This window comes from Ostrinia nubilalis, chromosome 8, assembly GCF_963855985.1.
Source record: "Ostrinia nubilalis chromosome 8, ilOstNubi1.1, whole genome shotgun sequence".
Taxonomy (NCBI): Eukaryota; Metazoa; Arthropoda; class Insecta; order Lepidoptera; family Crambidae; genus Ostrinia; species Ostrinia nubilalis.
The window spans coordinates 298,605-318,618 of record NC_087095.1 but is presented as its reverse complement, the minus strand read 5'-3'; the positions used below and the strand labels follow the sequence as shown (position 1 = coordinate 318,618).

The window sequence follows — 20,014 nt, the reverse complement described above, 5'->3', positions numbered from 1 at the left end:
TTGTAACAAATTAAATTTTTATTTTTACATGAAATGGCATTATGTACTGTGGCAGTGTTTAGTTACGTGCAATACAAATATTGCAAAAAAGTATTTCTTCCTTTTGTAACTTTACATAAGTATAATGATTCTAGTTCTTAAGCCAATGTGAATTCCTATTGCCATATTGTGTTTGTTGTATTATGTGATGAATGACGCTAACTCGGCGGAACATTTGTTAAAATAAGTACTCTAGATTGTTAAATATACCCATAGATTAACATGTGTTAAAATATTGCCTATATAAATTATAGTAATTCATTTTACTGGATATTATAATGTATATTGAATTTATGAATATTAAATATATATATATTGACACTTCAATGCAAAATTCACGACTTTTAATTTATGAAATCTTCATGATCCCACCCATCACAGCAGTCTCTGCACGAAACAATCTCTACCATGAAACCTGTCAGGCGATTCAAAGCTTGCGATGCTCAAGCGTCTTAAAAATAGTAACTTATAGATATACTAATCAAGTCATACCACAGAATGTCATAGTATCATAACTGCAGTCACTGCACCGCACATCGGTTACCTAGGCACGATCCCCATGTGACGCAACGTTGGGCTTTGCCCCACGAACGACCAGTGAGCCGGTGTTCAAACGCAAGTATAAATAGCAATAAGATCATCGTAAAAGGCTAATTTCGACAATAACCTGGTACTATCCGTTCGCGATAAGTTTGCCGCTGGCGATATGACGTCACTCGAAGGAAAGCGTCTATAACTATAGCAAACTATATTAAAAATATTTTTTTTTTATTGATATTGATAAAAATTGTGTATCTACGTAAAATAAGACACTTAATTGCGTTTAATCACTAACTAATTGCGTTTAATCGCGGTTGGGGGAGGGGACGCGCATTCCACAGACCGGCAAAGCGCGAACGGGCAGTAGGTATCTATTGAAATTACTGTTTATCCTGTGGTAGGAATAACGAAAATTATTAGAGAAAAAATATGTAGGTAGATCCTGGCTTGGTAATGTTATGTTAGCAGATCATCTATTAAACTTTAGTTACATTACTTGAAGTTATTAAAATTTCGAAAGGTATTATCCGATTTCGAAAAAACCGCAGTTCCTAAAAGCTTTAAGTTTCAGAAAGTAATGTTTATTTTAATTATTTTCGATTCGGGTAAGTACATAACAGAAATAACTACACACGATATTCTCAGTTTGACCCTAAGGTTGACTGGAGGAGAATGCCGACTATTAATGATGAAGAATTAAGTCCGCCTTCTGGACAGTGTTATGTGCATGTAAGTTCTAAATAAATAAACTACCAAAACATTCAACTGACATTGTTTAGGTTGGTTGAGACTTACCTTAAAACTTCGTCGACAGGCCTCGCGCCGGCCGGGATACTCAGGACGCGCTGCACTGCTACCACGTTCAAGTCACCTGTAATTGATATAAAGGTACGTTAAGTGAGTTTTTAATAAATAAATATAAATAAATAAAATGTTTATTGCCAATAAATCGTAATTAATACAAAAATATTCTTATAACTAGTGGCTTCTGCACTAAGCATAGCTTGTGTCGCAGTAGCCTTTTTAAGTTTTTACTTAAGTATTGATATCTTTACTTTGAGGTCTGGGAACACAAATTCAGGCAATTATTATCCTAGATCTGGACGTTACTGAAGATATCTGGGAGTAGATTTTGTAATCTAAACAAAACAAAGTACAGCCTACAATGTAAGTTTCCATTCTAAATCTAGGCGTTACTGTTCGACTGATGGAGATATCTGGGGGGTACTTTTGTAATTTAGAAAGAAAGAAAGATACACTTATTACAATGGACATCGCACAAATAAATGCAATTACATTATAGACATCAGCCCCCCTAGACAAAACGCACTTTTTGATCGAATCGAAAATCGAATCCGTCAAAACTCCATACAAAAAAGGGACTTTTCGACTGGTTTGCGATTTTAATTTGCACTTTGTCTAGCTAGACCCACAGGTGATTAGACAGATCGATTCGTCTTGCGAAATTGATGATGGTGTAGATAACTCAGTTTCGAAAAAAAATCATATATACGTCAGTTAGGCGGTTATCACACTGCGCCGCGCTACGCCGCGGAGCGCGTGATTTTTATATAAAAAATCACGAGAGGAAGAGGCAAGCGACGATAATACTGGTAGAAAAACAAAAAAAAGAGTAGTTAAATTGAGCAATGCCATCTACTCACAAACAGGATGCCCAATGCTACGGGACCCCAGTCAGCATAGGCCGTGGCTCACGGTGACGAAAGCCACTGCGCTGGTTTTCAGTGTGCCCCATATTAAATAACAAACCTAGAGAATGTACCTACCTACATCCTATCTGGATCTCAGTTTAATGAAATGTGATTGTACTTAGGTACTACTAGGTACCAAGACATTTTACAGGTTGGTTGAGTTACATACATACCATAAAACTTCGTCGACAGACCTCGCGCCGGTCGGCATAGGTCGACGCGGGCGCTGCACTGCTACGAAGTTCAAGAAACCTGTTGAAATACGTAATGTAAGTTTTCATTCGAATCTCGACGTTACTGAAGTTATAAAAGCTGTTTTTGTAATCTAAACAACAAGCGTAGGTACTTATCGAATGCGAAATTCTATAAACATACCAAGACATTCTACTGACTGTTGGTTTGGTTGAGTTATGCTCGTACCTTATGAATTGCTTTCATAAAATCAAGTAGAGTGGGCGGGGCACATAGCTAGTAGAACTGATGGCCGTTGGGCCAGAAAAGTTCTCAAGTGGCGATCATGGACCAAAAAACGTAGTGTGGGCGGCCTCCTACTAAGTGATGTAAGTTTTGGACCTAAGTACATTAAGAATTTCTAAAATCAAATGGCATATAGCTCGTAGAGCTGATGGCCGTTGGGCCAGAAAAGTTCTCGAGTGCGATCATGGGCCAGAAAACGTAGTGTGGGCAGGCTCCCCACTAAGTGGACCGACGATCTGGTGATGGTCGCGGGAAGAACCTGGATGAGAGCGGCGCAGGACCGGTTGTTATGGAAATCCTTGGTCGGAGGCTTTTGTCCAGCAGTGGATGTCATTTGGCTGAAACGATGAACGACGACCTACCGTACAACTTCGTCGGCAGGTCTCACGCAGGTCAGGACATTTAGGTGGACGCGCGACCTAAGTCCTCGTCGACATGTCTCGCACCGCCGATCGGCATAGGTAGACGGTCTGCATTGCTACCAATTTCAAGTAACCTGTTGATTAAGGAAAATGTAAGTTTTCTGACCAATGGTGATCTGGGGAGAAGCTTTTGTAATTTAAACAGCAAACCTAGAGAAGGTAAGTATCTACCTACTTCCTATCTGGATCTTAGTTTAATGTAAATGTGATTCTACTTAGGTAACCTAAGTACCTAGGCCTGGATGCGGGCGGCGCAGGACCAGTCGTTGTGGAAATCCTTGGAGGAGGCCTTTGTCCAGCAATGGACGTCATTTGGCTGAAACGAACGGAAGAATTGCTAAAATAAAGTGGCAGTGGGCGGCACATAGCTAATAGAACTGACGGCCATTGGGACAAGGTCGCGGGAGGTGCCTGGATGCGGGCAGCGCAGGACCGGTCATTGTGGAAATCCTTGAAGGTTGTCTTTGTCCAGCAGTGGACTTAATTTGCCTAAAACGACAACTTACCTTAAAACTCAGTCGACAGGTCTCGCGCCGGTCGGGATAGAAGGACGCACTGCTCTGCTATGAAGTTCTTAGGTGGACGCGCGACCTTAAGTACTCGTCGACTTGTCTCGCACTGCCGAACGACATAGGTAAACTGTCTGCACTGCTTCCAACTTCAGTAAACTGTTGATTTAAAAGGACAATGTAAGTTAAGTACTTTTCTAAAACTGGGCGTTACCACATGCGTTACTGTCTGATTGATGGAGATATAATGCCTATCTATTTCATATCTGGATCTTATTCTTTGTGGACCGTGCTATGCTCGGAGTTACCCTGCGTGATCGAATAAGAAATGAGGAGTTCCGCAGGAGAACCGTTGATAGTGACCGACATAGCCCGCATAATTACTAAAATCAAGTGGCAGTGGGCGGGGCACTAGTTCGCAGAGCTGATGGCCGCTCTGTGGTAGAAAAGTTCTCGAGTGGCGACCACGGGCTGGAAGACCCAGGTGTGGGCAGGCCCCCCAGTAGATGGACCAACAATCTGGTGAAGATCGCGGGAGGTGCCTGGATGCGTGCAGCGCAGGACCAACCGTTATGGAAATCCTTGCATTATCCGATTGAGGCATTTATCCAGCAGTGAACGTTATTTTGCTAAAACGACGAGGGATGACCTACTTACCTTAAAACTTCGCCGACAGGTCTCGCGCCGGCCGGGATACTCAGGTGGACGCGCTGCACTGCTACCAAGTTCAAATAACCTGCTGAAAAATACATAAAGTAAAGTTTTCATCCTAAATCTGGACGTTACTGAAGATATTTTGTATGGGGGTAGCTTAATTAATTTAAACAACAATAAACCTTTCGAATTTTTATACCTATGAGGTCAATGAAATTTTAATATGACTACTCATTAGTAGGTACTTGCGCTACACCAAATTCCAACGTATTTGGATAATTATAAACGTAGGTAGGTACCAAGACATTCTACTGACTGTTACCTACTGTGTGTTGGTTTGGTTAAGCGTGAAGCTCGCGTCGGCGACGATGGCGATGGCGGTCACTGCGCGTGGCTCGCCGCGGGCCCGCGACCAATGACATGACGCGTTGGTGTGAATCGCTACAAATTCATACACATCATCGTCATCACCGTCAAACTTTACCTACTTACCTTAAATCCTTGTCGACATGTCTCGAGTCGCATCGGTCGGGACAGGTGGTGAACGCACAGCACTATCTTGTACCAGCGTAGAGCAGCCCAGTTCAAGAAACCTGTGGATAAATTGTACATAATGTAGGTAGGTTTAGCTAACAAATCTATGTTACTGTATGACTGGTGAAGATAACTGGGGGTAGCTTGTATTGAAACAGGAAATCAGAAAACGTATCGAATGTAGGTATGATTTATGATGCAAGTAAGGTACCTACGTAACTGGCTGGATTTAGTTGAAATAAATGTAAATTCTACGCATTAATCGTAAATGCAACACGGAATTCTAACCTAATTTTATTAGGTTAATTAAATTACCTCTACCTCTAAAGTAAGTAACCTACCTCGCAATTTATGAATCATGTGGTACAATGAAACTGGAATCGTGGAATTATACACATTCTAAATGAAAATTACAACAATCAATGCATAAATTATTTTACACTCAAACAAAATAACCGGCAAGCGTAATAAAATCTTACTTACGTTTTGATAAAATCCGATTGAGGTGTGGTGTGAGCTCCATTTTCCAGAACAAACTTGCTTTGAGGGTAGTCAACTAACTAAAATTCAAATGGATCGGCCGGTTGCTCGGTTCGGTTTCTTCTTGTTTAATGTGAACTTGAAGGTGACGAAAAGCGGTTACGAAACTATTGAAAATTATAATCTGTGGAAATTGCCTTAAATTTTTTTTTCAAAGACTGGTCATGATCATTGACTATTGACTACAAATTTGTAATCCTGTTTATAATCATTTAAATAAAAGCTTGTAAAATAGTCTTGTTTTAAATTCTAAGTTGTATTATTTTTTTATTGTTATACACACGCGCGGTCAATTGCACTTTTTAAACTTAGTATAAAAAAGTTGAGAAATAATACGATGTTGCACTTGCAAGAAGAACTCCGAGCAAGCTCGGCTCGCCCCTAGGTGACTATAATGGCGGCAAACGGAAGTAAGTCAAATCAATTCCTATTAAATAATTGCGGAAATGACGTCATTTACGGTATGGTAAATGCTACACCGGAAGTAGACGCATCTCTCACCAGATGCTGTGCATCGTCTACGCTCAATAATAATTCAAGTTTTATTGTTTTGTAAAACTTGTACTATTTTTTATTTTCATATTTACGAGATCGCGCAGCGAAAGTTGAGGCGAACAATTTACTCATACTGAGTATTATTTGAGTAAAGCAGGATTAAATAAATATCCTTAGCCTCCTGAGGCTCAAATGGAAATTTAAAAGCTACTTAAATGGAAGATAAACCCATTGTACTAACATTAGAACAAAATAGGTATGCCATAGACTCAATTTCTGAAATGGAAATATTTTATCTAGGTGTAATAGGAATATGGGTTGTCATAAAACTTATAAAATCAGATATGTATGAAAATTAAATAGTCCATGTTAACATATTTTCGGTCGCTCGCCGCATGTGACAGTGGCAACACGTGTTTCAGGTGTTTATGTGGAAAAATCAAATTCTAACGTAGTTTAACTCAAAAAAAAACTCAATTTTAAGCTTAGTTATTTTAATAATTAACAACAGGTGTCGGATTTATCTGGTAAAACAGTAAGTAGAATGGAATTAACTCCTCCCGATCCCCCGGATCCTCCGGATCCGGCCTCCTGTTCAATGGACATTTCTCAACCACTGTTTTCCCAAGCCGCAACAAAGCGCCGCCTGGATTCGGAGGTTCCTTCTGAACCCGCGAAGAGATCCAACAACCCTTCTGCTGCAATGTCATCTCCAAGCAGCCAACCGGTGTACACGCACCCATCTCTTGTTATCGCACCAAAAGTCTACAGTGACCTTGACAAAGGCCCTTTTATTGTCCACGTGTCCCGCATCGAAACCGAGCCTAATGCCCCAACTTTCATCCAGCCAATTAGGTTTGGAAAATTTTTGGTCAATAACAAAATTAAGGACGTGATCAACGATGGTATCAAAAAAATTGGGAGAAACAGAATCTCTGTTGAGTTCACATCTGCCAGTGCTGCCAACAAATTTTTGAGTAGCGAAATTCTATCCCTTTGCAAGTACTCAGCAACAATCCCGACGTACAACGTGACCCGTATGGGCCTCATTAAACAGATCCCCTCCGATCTTCCAATGGAAGAGCTTGCGGAGTCATTGACGATTCCTGACGGATGTGGCATCCTGCTAAAAGCCCGCCGTCTAAACAGGAAAGTGACCACAGACGGGCAAGCGTCCTGGGTCCCCACCCAATCGGTAGTCGTGACATTTAAGGGACAGGTTTTGCCAAAACGAGTATTTCTGTTCCATAACTCAATTCCAGTTGAGACATACCAGCTCCCAACTATTCAGTGCCTCAACTGCTGCCGCTTTGGCCATGTCAAAGCCCAGTGCAGGTCGAAGGCTAGATGTTTTCGTTGCACGCAACCCCACTCAGCGGATAACTGTGATATTACCGAAGAAAAGGCCACATGCATTCACTGCACAGGACCTCACTTTGCTCTTAACAAATCCTGTCCAGAGCACTCCAGACAAAAAGCTATTAAAATTGCTATGTCACAGGATAATATCTCCTACGCTGAGGCTTCGGCCATGTACCCAACCACTCGTAGGTCTTATGCCGACATAACAAAGTCCCCATCCTCACAACCCCTACCCTCTCCATCCCAAACACTCCATTCACAAACATCCCACCTACCTCTCTCCTACAAGAAAACCATACCCCGCTCCCCCCGCTCTCACGCGCCGTTAGGAAAAGGCTACGACCGGCAGGCACACCAGGCCATTATTGGCAATTGTGCTTCTAGCCTTCCTAATGGATGCGCCCTTACCGACAATCCTCCATCGTCCTTCTCAGACGACATAAACCTTTTAGATCTTGTCCTAACCCTTATCCTCCGTGTTGTTACCCAACACAAAGACAGTATACCGTCCAACGTTGCTCAAAAACTTTCCCAAATCTCTCAGATATCTAATTACAATGGCAATTCAGGCGGTTCAGTGGAACTGTCAGAGCATTAGAAGAAAAAAACACGAACTTTCCTACCTAATCAATAAATACTCTCCGTCGTTCATAGCCGTCTCGGAGACCTGGTTAGTTCCGGATTCACACTTCCGTGTATCTGGCTATTCATGTCTCCGGGATGATAGAAACGATGGATACGCAGGAAGCGCCTTTCTTGTAAGGCGCTCCCTCTCCTATTCCCAACTCCCTCTTCCCTCGCATAGCCAGGACATTAATGCCGTGGCTGTGCGAATTTTCGACCTTTCAATCCTATCCGTTTACATTCCCCGTCCTAACTCATCCTCCCTTAATGAACTGCGTACAGCCATTCTGGCTCTTCCTCCTCCCGTCCTTATCCTAGGCGACCTTAATGCTCACAATACTGCATGGGGCTCCTATCACACGGACTCCCCAGGATCTTTACTCTTAGACCTCCTTGACGATCTAAATCTATGCGTCCTAAACAACGGCTGTTCAACTAGAAGATGCCTCCCATCTCAAAATCCAGCCACCGCCGTGGATGTATCTTTTTGCTCTCCTAACCTTACGTCACTTCTCTCATGGAATGTTCTAAAAAGCACTTTTGGCAGCGACCATTTCCCCATTTTGTTAACTATCCCTAATAAATCATCCCCAACCGTCCGTCCCCCTCCTCTACTACGATATAAATTAAATAATGCTGATTGGTCAGCCTTCTCAGTATCAGTAAATAATAAATTAGACTCACTTCCCACAATCTCCCCTTTAAATTCAATTTCAGTGTATGAACACTTTACAAACATCCTCCGGATGTCAGCAGATGAACATTTCCCTCAAAAGAATCCTACACATAAGACCTCCCCCCCTTGGTGGGATGCGGAATGTTCAGCTGCCATTCGGAAACGCAAAGAGGCGGAAAAACGTTATAACAGGTCTATGACAATGGAGAACTTTCTGCTCTACCAGCAGACAGCAGCCCAGACAAGGAAATTTTTATCGCAGAAGAAAAAGCTAGGATGGACCCGTTTCTGCGAGAATATGTCTCCCAGGACGCCCTCTTCTGTAGTGTGGAAGCAGATTAGAAGGTACCGCCAATCCCTTTCTCCATCCAACGCTCCCTCAAACAATCCCTCTATTTGGTTGGAAGAATTTGCAGATAAATTAGCTCCTCCTTTTGTCCCCTTTATAGACTGCTTCCCATCCAGCTCCTCTGTGCCTATTCCCCCAACTGGTAATTTAGATTCCCCTTTTTCTGCTGACGAACTCCTTTGTGCCCTTAGTGGGCTAACTGATTCGTCTCCCGGAGCCGATGGATTGCCATATTCCTTTTTAGTTAACTCTCCCCCTAGAGCTAAATCTTTCTTTCTTCAACTAGTCAACAACTTCTTTGACCTAGGAACCGTCCCTGACTCTTGGAAGGAACAAATTGTAATTCCTATACCGAAGCCAGGGAAGGATCCTTTAGAACATAACTCCTATCGCCCTATAGCCTTATCCTCTGCCCTACTAAAAGTTATGTAGCATATGATCAGAAACCGCCTGGAGTGGTTCATGGAGTCTCACGGTATCCTAGCAAAGTCTCAATTCGGTTTCCGCAAAGGTCTGAGCACTCTGGACAGTCTTAGTATTTTAACCACCGACATCAGACTGGCTTTCAAGAATAAGGAGTACTTAGTGGGTGTTTTTTTGGACATATCTTCCGCTTACGATAACGTCTTACTTCCAGTACTCAGGCAAAAGTTGCTACATCTGAGTGGCTCGGAGAAGTTGGTTCGTTTCATCAGTAACTCGTTAATGGCAAGAACTGTCTCAATAAAATGTCAAAACATCACATCCCCTCCCCGTCTACTCTGGAAAGGCCTACCTCAAGGTTCCGTTCTCAGTCCACTCCTATACAGCATTTATACCTATGACCTTGACCAAGCTGTCGATTCTTTCTGCAACATCCTTCAGTACGCCGATGATATTGCCCTTTACATCTCATCTAAATCGATAGACGAGGCAACTACTCGCCTTAATTCCGCTCTAAGCTATCTCAGTGACTGGATGCTCTCCCACGGCCTATCCATCTCTGTTCCGAAATGCTGTTGCGTTACCTTTACCCGGAAACGACACACTCCGAACATAGAGGTATTTATAGACGGTGACCTTATTCCCTGCTGCAACCAGGTCAAATTTTTGGGTCTGACTCTAGACTGTAGACTGTCAGGTGTCGCTCATTTTAACTCCATCCTTAAAAAGGCGGAAAATGGAATTAACGTAATTCGCGCCCTTTCAGGCACTTGGTGGGGGGCCCACCCTTACTCTCAAAAGCTCCTTTATAACGCCATTGTGCGCAGTCATTTTGACTACGCGTCTTTTCTTTTGGACCCTTGTAACAAAGCAGCCCTTGATAGATTATCCAAAACACAATCAAAGTGCTTACGCATAATTTTGGGAGCAATGAAATCTTCGCCTATAAATGCGTTACAAGTAGAGTGCGTTGACCCTCCCCTCTATTTGCGTAGGCAGTACCTCAGCGACCGTTTCTTTGCTAAGGTCGCTCAGAATGCCTCTCATCCACTTTTAAAAAAACTTGAGCTTCTCTCGTCTTCTAACATTTCATCTTCTTCTTTTCAAAAGACACCTTGCATTTTGCTGAGCTTCCAAAAATTTAGTCGTCTTCCATGCCCCATTACAAAAACTCCTGTTTTCCCTCTCTTCTCCAATAGCTTTGAATCTTTAATATTTCAACCGCCTGTTATTTTAAATTTCGGTATTTCTAAAGATTCCCCTGCCGCACCCCAAGAATTCAGAAATATTTTATCCGAACACTGGCAAGGCTGGCTCACGATGTACACAGATGCGTCCAAGCTCGCTGATGACGGCTGCGTCGGCGCCGCAGTGTGGATACCTGTGTACAAAATCGCTCTTAGTTACAAATGTCCCCCAGTGACATCGGTTTTTACCGGTGAAGCAGTGGCAATTTTAGAAGCAATTCTATACGCTAAATCTCACTCATTAAATAATGTTTTAATTTTTTCGGACTCCCTAAGTTGTCTCCAATCGATTCTGGCTAATACTTTTAAGTCTAAAGTTAAATTTCCAACCGTCTTAAAAATAAGAGAAGCTCTTTTTGATTGCCGTTCGAAGGGTATAAATATCGTTTTGGCTTGGATCCCTAGTCACAGAGGAATTCCAGGAAACGAATCTGTTGACTCATGCGCAAAACATGCTATATCCTCTGGCTCCCTAGAGCACTACTCACTATTCTCTCATGACGCTGCATCCCTCTCCCTAGCCCATCTTTATAAATCGTGGAGAACTCATTGGGACAATTCAAAAAGGATGGTTGGCAAATACTATGCAGACATTCAAAACGATATTCCCCCTAGACCCTGGTTTTTTAAACACAAATACTTACCAAAAAGTTCTGTATCAATTATATGTCGGTTGCGAATTGGTCATGCGTGTACTCCGGTTCACCTTGCGAAGATGCACATAAAGGATAGTTCCTTATGCGAATGTGGCTTAGACGAAGGCACAACTAATCACATTTTCTTCAATTGTCCAAACGTAGGTTCCTCCTTATTTGATTTCCTTCCTGAAAGCGTTCCTCGCCCTACTAATATTAAATGTTTATTAAATTCTATGGACCCACCGCTTTTGAAACTACTATCAAAATTTATTCAATCCCGCAAAATTCGTTTGTAGGTAACCGAATTTTTTTCTTTCCTCTCCCAATCTTTAGTCCCACCTACCCCCTTCCTTACATTTTAATTTCTATGTTATGTATCTATTTGTGGTGTCTCAATTTGTGTTGTCTTTTTTGTTATAGGTACACAAATAATAATTTTGCTTATTATTAGAAACGTTAAATATTTTTGTTTTTTGTAAACCCTGTTACTTTGTCAAAACTGTTTACGTGACATTGGCGAAATCATGGTTCTCAAAACCAAGCCGTTGCCATAAAAAAAGAAGAAGAAGAAGAACATATTTTCAACCGACTTCAAAAAAAGGAGGAGGTTCTCAATTCGACCCGTATGTTTTTTTTTTTCTATGTTTGTTACGCGATAACTCCGCCAATTATGAACCGATTTGAACAAATATTTTTTCGGCGTATAGGTAATACCTCAAGGGTGGTCCCATTTAAATTTAATAATAAAAAAAACAACCCCCAAGGGTGGAAAATTGGGGATGAACTTTTTTATACGCATTATATAGTGATTATGAACCAATTTGAACGATTATTTTTTTGTTGAATAGGTATTATTTGTGTTCACACATTTGAAGTCGGTTTTTTTTTTTAAAGTTATATGTGTTAGTGTCGGCTTATAAACCCATTTACCTAACATCCTGTAGGTATACTACTGAATTAAAATAACAGTCATAATAATAATAAAAGGGGCCATTCATTTATTACGTAAGACGATTTAGGGAAGAAGGGAGTCGACCATAATATTATTGTCTTATTTTTTCTTATTAGGAATGTGGGTGCGAGGAAGTCTCGATAGTTCTTACGTAAGATTACAAAAAATATACTTTGAATGAAAAAGCGTGGGCAACCGCGCGAGTGCCAAGGTAAACGATTTCCATTTCCACGGCAAAGGACCCGCGCTACCCACACTGCGCCTCCCGAGTGTGTACTAGTCGTCAAACGTGCTAACCTAACTAATAATGAAATCTTTTCCTTTTGATTCTTACGTAATAAATATTAAACAGGGGGGGGGGGGGGGGGCGGCGGTCGGCCTATTCTTAATTTTTCTTATAGTAGGGGCGGAGAGGGTAAAAAACTAGCGAAAATAGTCTTATATACGTAATAAACGAATGGCCCTAAATAAGTACTAAAAAGAACAAGCATCAAGACCAATCTAGTTGCGCTATCAGGGTTGCTATGTGAACGAGAGTGGTGCCCTCATTAAATTTCTACTCGTGTCGCACTTGTATCACCTTGTAGATCTAACCAATACTAATGGCGGATAAAACTAGAAAAAATCCTACATCAACATGAATAATTAATTAAAATTAAGGTATATCGTTATTGGAGGTGGTCAAGTGCGATTTCAAATATTTTTTTGTAACTTGAAATAAACTCCGTAGGTATAATAGTATTTTAGTAGGTATACGATGCGGACAAATCGGACCGATAATATTTTATTTTGACGTGTTCCGATTCTGATTGTGACATTTGTCAACGTTGTCAAAATCACAGAAGAAATCAGTTTCTTGAAATTGTTTTTATTACATTTAATTAAATACCTCTTTGTTTAATCATTTGTTTTTGATGTGGACTTCTGAATGCAAATTCTAAAGTGTGACTCTATAAGACAAAAATATGGGAGGTAAAAGTAAACAGAGTCAGAGAACCAAAAACAATGCTCGGGTAAGTCGCCAGGGCAAACTATTTATTGCGAACATTATTTGTGCTTTTAAATCTTTTTATAATTAGTTTTCTACGTAGACTGTGATGGTGTAAATCCGCTTTTTTCATTGTCATATACCTTTAACATGGCCCTGAACCTGAGTCTATTTTTATTTGTGTAGGTATTTCATTAAGACGTTTTGAGGTTACTCTGGTTTATACAGTACGCATAGAGTTATACATTAGTTTGGCAGAGTGTCTTCAAAAGGATTGACCTTATATACCGTGTTGGAACTTGAGAGTTCCAACACTGTCCACCGTGTCTCTCTAAACACTCGACATTGGCAAAACCAGTGTGCTGTAAATTCGCACCATTGAAGCTATTAGACAGAATAATAATAATAATAACTTGAGAGTTAAATGAATTCTGTTATGTCCAGCCATCCAGTAGCGGCCGTAGTGCTGAGCTTCTCAACAGCGTCACATTTGACCAGTCCATCATGGGAGGGAAGATGATGCCGCTGTTCCCAACCTTCACGTCACCTGCCTTGGAACAAGGGCTCACTGCGGAGTTCTCAGTATGCATCAAAAAACTCAACAAAAAAGATCCTATTACGAAAACAAAGGTAATTTAAATAATATTTTTTTAGTATTTCCCTATTGATTTTTAAATAAGACATTGTAAATAAACCCTTTTATTAAAAGTTATATTAAAGCAAAAAACTTTGTTCTCTCACACATTATTGTAAAAATAATTGAGCTTTTAAATCAAACACTTTCAGGCTCTTCAAGAGTTGAGTGAGTTGGTGAACAACAGCAAAGTTGACGATGTAGTGGCTGCTCTGCCCAGCTGGGCGCACTTCTACAAAATATTGGCCGTGGACACCGACTGCAAAGTCAGGGAGGCTGCTCAGGTATTTCAACATATTCTTTTGTAGTTAACAAAACCAATAAGTAGGTAAAGAAAATGCTTCTATTTAGCTTGTTGGTGCAAAAAATCACCTATCGTTTTCTCTAGCAACCCTCAGGGGTCCACTGCCTTATCTATTTAACAATTATAAATAAATGCCACCAAAGTCTTGTAATAAGGTTCTTAAGATTGTGCTGATTTCCTAAGAGGTCCATGGACAAAAAAATTTAACTCAGTTAACCAGGCTCAAAAAAAAGTAATTGGTTTTCAACCATAATATCTTCACAGCATAAAGTTCAAATTAATGTGGGCTTTATGACGACCAGAGCCTGGTAAAGGGTTAAATAAGAAACATTGGTGTTGAGCACAAGTAATGTTCAGTAAACAGCACATCAGACAAAAGTTTTAGTTGCAAAATAGCTTTAGCCTGTATGTAACTGTTTTGAAAGATATAGGCGCTATTTGGTAAAACACCATAAAATGAATGCTGGAGTTTTTTTTAAAAGATTTTTAAATTATTAATAGTCCCGTTAGCCCCTCATATTAGCTTAATAAGTTAGTGTTACGAGTAGGCTCACCACAACAGTCGAGCGGCGGTGTGATTTGAACCCGCGTTCCTCGGATCTCGAGTCGGCCAGTCCGACCACTTCACCGTCTATAAAGTTGATGATTTATACTCGTGCTATACATTATAATCTATATCGGCTATCGTGGCTATAAAAAACAATGCCGGAAATTGGCGTCTTTTTTTTTCGCGCGGCCATCGACCAAACTTTGTTTTTTTATTACAAAATAGTGTAATAAACCAAACTTACTATGACATGTATACCTCTAAACTCAGTCTGAACTGAGTTACAAGCATTAGAAGTTTGATGATTTTCATACTAGATTTGCTTTTTGCGCGCAAAGTTTTGTAAGAAATTGCAACAAAATAGTGAGATTGTGTGTGTAAACAAACAACATCATCCATTAAAGGCTCCAGACATCAGTATGGAGCAGAATCAGCGCAATAAAAAAATAGCGCAATATTTTGTTGCAATTTCTTACAAAACTTGCGCACAAAAAGCAAATCTAGTATGAAAATCATCAAACTTCTAATGCTCGTAACTCAGTTCAGACTGAGTTTAGAGGTATACATGCCATAGTAAGTTTGGTTTATTACACTATTTTGTAATCAAAAAAAACCGGCCAAGTGCGAGTCGGACTCGCGCACCGAGGGTTCCGTACAAACCTGCAAGGTTTACAAAGTTCGTTCATTACGACAATCGAGTCATAACTATGGTATTTTTATTGCAAAATGAAATTCATAACATTACAATGGGGAAAGTAACTACTTAAAAGGAGAATGCCCAAAAGTGGTATCGCTCGAAATCTAATTGTACATTGAGGGTACCACACCGTAAATTCCTTTCTTCATTTGTAATGATTTGCGAAAGTAGTAAGAAATTGTAAAACCTCCGGAATAAAATCCGATTTTAATAAAAAGTATTGTAACAATGAGCTGCAATCAGCAACACCTATCACCGAGCAACGACACTACGTAGTTCGCACGGTTGTCAATAGATGGCGCTGTTCGTAGTTAGCTCACGGTATCATTTGATTTTTTCCTGTCCTTAAGTAGTCAGGGCTAACCACAAATCCCTTTCCCCTTGCAAAATGGTATAAATAACATTGGTATGCACGCAAGATTATTTTGTGTTTATATCTGATCCTTATCAAATAACGCTAGCTTTGGCGTAGCTAGGGTTTTTTTTTAGGCAGGGTAACTATCTACAAATATAAAACAAGTATTCTAAGGTAAAACCTGTAGCTATGCCAATGGACACCATTCATTTCACTTAAACCAAAATTACGTCAAAGTCCGGAGTTTTATAAAAAAAAAATATGCGGTATGATTATTTTTTATTTATTTATTTTTCCTATATTTGCATTATAGGTAGGTACCTACCTCAGCGTTTTGAATTTTTGCGTTGATTTAGAATTTCTCACAGTTTAGAGGCAATTAGATTTAAGAAGTGTTTGATATGAATTTCAACTTTAATATCTCTACGCGTTCATGTGAAAAAGGGTAGGTAGTAAGTTTATAATTATTAAAAAAATATTTTATGTCATGTAAGCAAAAATAATATTTTAAATTTTATATAACTTCAAATTTATCATTTTCGCAATTTTTCCTTTATCTGTACTATATAACGTTGCTTCGTGCCGAATTTCAAGATTCTGAGTTCACAGGAAGTACCTTGTAGGTTTTGATTCCCTAGCGTGTGACGGAAATTCGTCTAAGATGTCGGTATAAACTGCTGTATCTTTTGATCGCGTTAACTTAGAAGTTTGATTTTTTTACTTCTTAAAGGGACAATAGATCTAGGTATTTGGTATAAATTTCAATTTGATACCTTTATTCGTTCGTGAGAAATAAGGTAGTAAGTTTCATTTTATTAAAATATTTTTATTATATTATATAACTAAAAAAATGTAATTTTCGCAATTTTTCCTATATTTGCATTATATGACAATGCTTTATGCCAAATTTCAAGATTCTGAGTTTACGGGAAGTATCCTGTAGGTTTTGATTCCTTTGCGAGTGTCGAAAATTTGTTGAAAATATCGACATAATCGGCTGTATCTTTTGATTGGCTTGGCTTAGAAGTTTGATATTTTCACAGCTTAAAGGGACAATAGACCTGAGTATTTCATGTGAATTTCAGCTTGATACGTTCACGCGTTCTTGAGATAAAGGGTCTTGACAGAAGGACGGACGGACAACAAAGTGATCCTATAAGGGTTCCGTTTTTTCCTTTTGAGGTACGGAACCCTAAAAACAAAGTTTGGTCGATGGCCGCGCGAAAAAAAAAAGACGCCACTTTCCATACTAAATCTGGCATTGCCATTTGACGTGAATGTCCCTCCAGGCGTGCCACCTGAGCGTGGCGCGCGCGTGCGGGCGGCGGATGGCGCCGCAGTTGCGTCAGCTGGTGCCGGCCTGGCTGCAGGCGCAGCACGACGAGCACGCGCCCGCGCAGGCGCACGCGCACAACTCGCTGGCCGTACGTATCGCCACGATCTATTATTATTCCACTTTCATCACCTGGACTTGATCACCCAGGTGATCAAAGTCGAATAGACCATCGCCACACCTAAACAATCCTTATCACTCCGCTATTAAGGTCCGGTTTCCATCAAGGCGAAGCTGAGCGGAGAAATGTTTTGAATGACCAATCAGATTTGAAAATTATAAATAACTTGAAAAAATCGAACTGCCTAAGGCGGGAATTGAACCCACGACCTTCCGCTTGCCGGGCGACTGCTCTTCCAACTGAGCTACTTAGACACTGGATGAACCCGTCGAAATTTTCAAGTGTAATACGCTGTTACGGCCAGCGTTTGTTTCATCAATGTTAAGTATACCTACCCTACAGTTCGATTTTTTCAAGTTATTTATAATTTTCAAATTAGTTTGAGATGCGACTCTTAACGCTAAAAATTAAATGACCAATCAGATGTCATTCAGATTAAATGAAATTGACTTAGGTATTCAAAACATTTCTCTGCTCCGCTCCGCCTTGGAACCGGGCCTTACACATAGTATGTTTCTCGCACTCACGCATGATGCACACACGCAAAAAGACTACGTAATAATGAGTTATTTTGATCAACAGGCCACATTTCCAGAGAATAAATTGCCAGAAGTTATATCGTTCTGTAAGGCAGAAGTAATTGCTCATCTTCTTGAAAATATCACTGGGAGTGGAGACAAAGTCGTCATGAGCAGGTGGGACATTATTTGACACTTTTATTAAATTGTATGTGTGTGACATGACACATAGATGGCGCTTTATACGCAAATTAGTTTATAATGCTCACATATTTTGTGTAATCGTTACAGTCACAATAGTATCAGACTATGTGTCTTACAAAATAGTATTTATTACCACTACATCGGATGCCGGTAGACGCCCTCTTTGTGCCGATAGATATCCTCTTAACGTGGGACGCCCGGCAAGAGCTGGGTCGTGCATTGGTACGGCGTGGTTGGAATCGTAAGCGCCTCACGTCGTACCAGTAAAACGCAGAGAGTGCACCGCAAGTTTTAGTTGGTCTACTTGTCGGTTGACAGCCGCTATCGCTGCCACCCGATAAGAGAGACCCACATAACCCGCCACCTCCCCCTAGCCAGTATATGCAAAGTATTTTCATGCGTCAAAAAGAAACTAAAAGGGGATTATCCCCCAGGATCGAAAGCGCCGAGGAGCGCTCGCTGCAGCAGCAGCGGCTGGACGAGAGAGTCCCGCATAATCCGCCTTCTTCTCTAGTATATGTAAAGTATTTTCGTGCGTCAAAAAAAAAACTAAAAAAGGATTATGCCTCAGGATCGAAAGCGCCGAGGAGCGCTCGCTGCAGCAGCAGCGGCTGGTGGCCAGCAGCCTGCAGGGGCTGCGCTTCCTGGCGGCGCGCCTGCCGCCCGCGCAGCACGCCTGGCTGTGGGCCGAGCTCGAGCCGCTCTTCGCCGCGCCCGCCTTCTGGAAGTACCCCACGCACGCGGCGCCGCAGGTCAGGTGCGTCTGCTGCAGGACTCCAGGATCGAGAGCCCGAGGAGCGCTCGCTGCAGCAGCAGCGGCTGGTGGCCAGCAGCCTGCAGGGGCTGCGCTTCCTGGCGGCGCGCCTGCCGCCCGCGCAGCACGCCTGGCTGTGGGCCGAGCTCGAGCCGCTCTTCGCCGCGCCCGCCTTCTGGAAGTACCCCACGCACGCGGCGCCGCAGGTCAGGTGCGTCTGCTGCAGGACTCCAGGATCGAGAGCCCGAGGAGCGCTCGCTGCAGCAGCAGCGGCTGGTGGCCAGCAGCCTGCAGGGGCTGCGCTTCCTGGCGGCGCGCCTGCCGCCCGCGCAGCACGCCTGGCTGTGGGCCGAGCTCGAGCCGCTCTTCGCCGCGCCCGCCTTCTGGAAGTACCCCACGCACGCGGCGCCGCAGGTCAGGTGCGTCTGCTGCAGGACTCCAGGATCGAGAGCCCGAGGAGCGCTCGCTGCAGCAGCAGCGGCTGGTGGCCAGCAGCCTGCAGGGGCTGCGCTTCCTGGCGGCGCGCCTGCCGCCCGCGCAGCACGCCTGGCTGTGGGCCGAGCTCGAGCCGCTCTTCGCCGCGCCCGCCTTCTGGAAGTACCCCACGCACGCGGCGCCGCAGGTCAGGTGCGTCTGCTGCAGGACTCCAGGATCGAGAGCCCGAGGAGCGCTCGCTGCAGCAGCAGCGGCTGGTGGCCAGCAGCCTGCAGGGGCTGCGCTTCCTGGCGGCGCGCCTGCCGCCCGCGCAGCACGCCTGGCTGTGGGCCGAGCTCGAGCCGCTCTTCGCCGCGCCCGCCTTCTGGAAGTACCCCACGCACGCGGCGCCGCAGGTCAGGTGCGTCTGCTGCAGGACTCCAGGATCGAGAGCCCGAGGAGCGCTCGCTGCAGCAGCAGCGGCTGGTGGCCAGCAACACTCTTGGTACAACAGAATATTCACAAGTCCATGTTTAATATCCGGCTCGAAGGACCATATCTACTGCGCACACGATTCACGCAGCACAACAAAATTGGTCTCCTCAAAGTCGAGCACCATTTCGTTTACATACGTTAGTGATCGGTACTGTGCCGATGGGTTAAGGGCGACTGCTACTAGAAGTTACTGTGTCGCCATGTAGCATCTCACCACACGCATATTTTTTCTTCTTTCCATAGCGAATATGTTTTTTACAATGGGTGAAAATACGCGCACAATTGTCGTCACTCACTCACTCACTACTCGCTCGTGATTCCCTTGTGGATTAATCCTGCCGGCGAATACGTGCGTGTTTTGTTTTCGATGCATACTCGGGGAAATGAACAAGCTGCGTAAGGTGATTATCACACTGCACCGCACTCCGCCGCGGTCCGCGTGGCGACATAACGAATC

General features: G+C 42.5%; 1 protein-coding gene across 1 annotated transcript; it reads left to right on the top strand.

Annotated features, from left to right (window-relative positions):
• The first annotated feature begins 13,011 nt into the window (after positions 1 to 13,011).
• Positions 13,012 to 19,699, top strand: LOC135074090 (uncharacterized). Its single transcript, XM_063968396.1, has 6 exons — positions 13,012 to 13,206; positions 13,626 to 13,811; positions 13,968 to 14,099; positions 17,008 to 17,142; positions 17,755 to 17,867; positions 18,466 to 19,699. The coding sequence occupies exons 1-6, from the start codon at positions 13,159 to 13,161 to the stop codon at positions 19,697 to 19,699; spliced, it is 1,848 nt and encodes a 615-aa protein (XP_063824466.1). The 5' UTR covers positions 13,012 to 13,158.
• Positions 19,700 to 20,014: the final 315 nt, after the last annotated feature.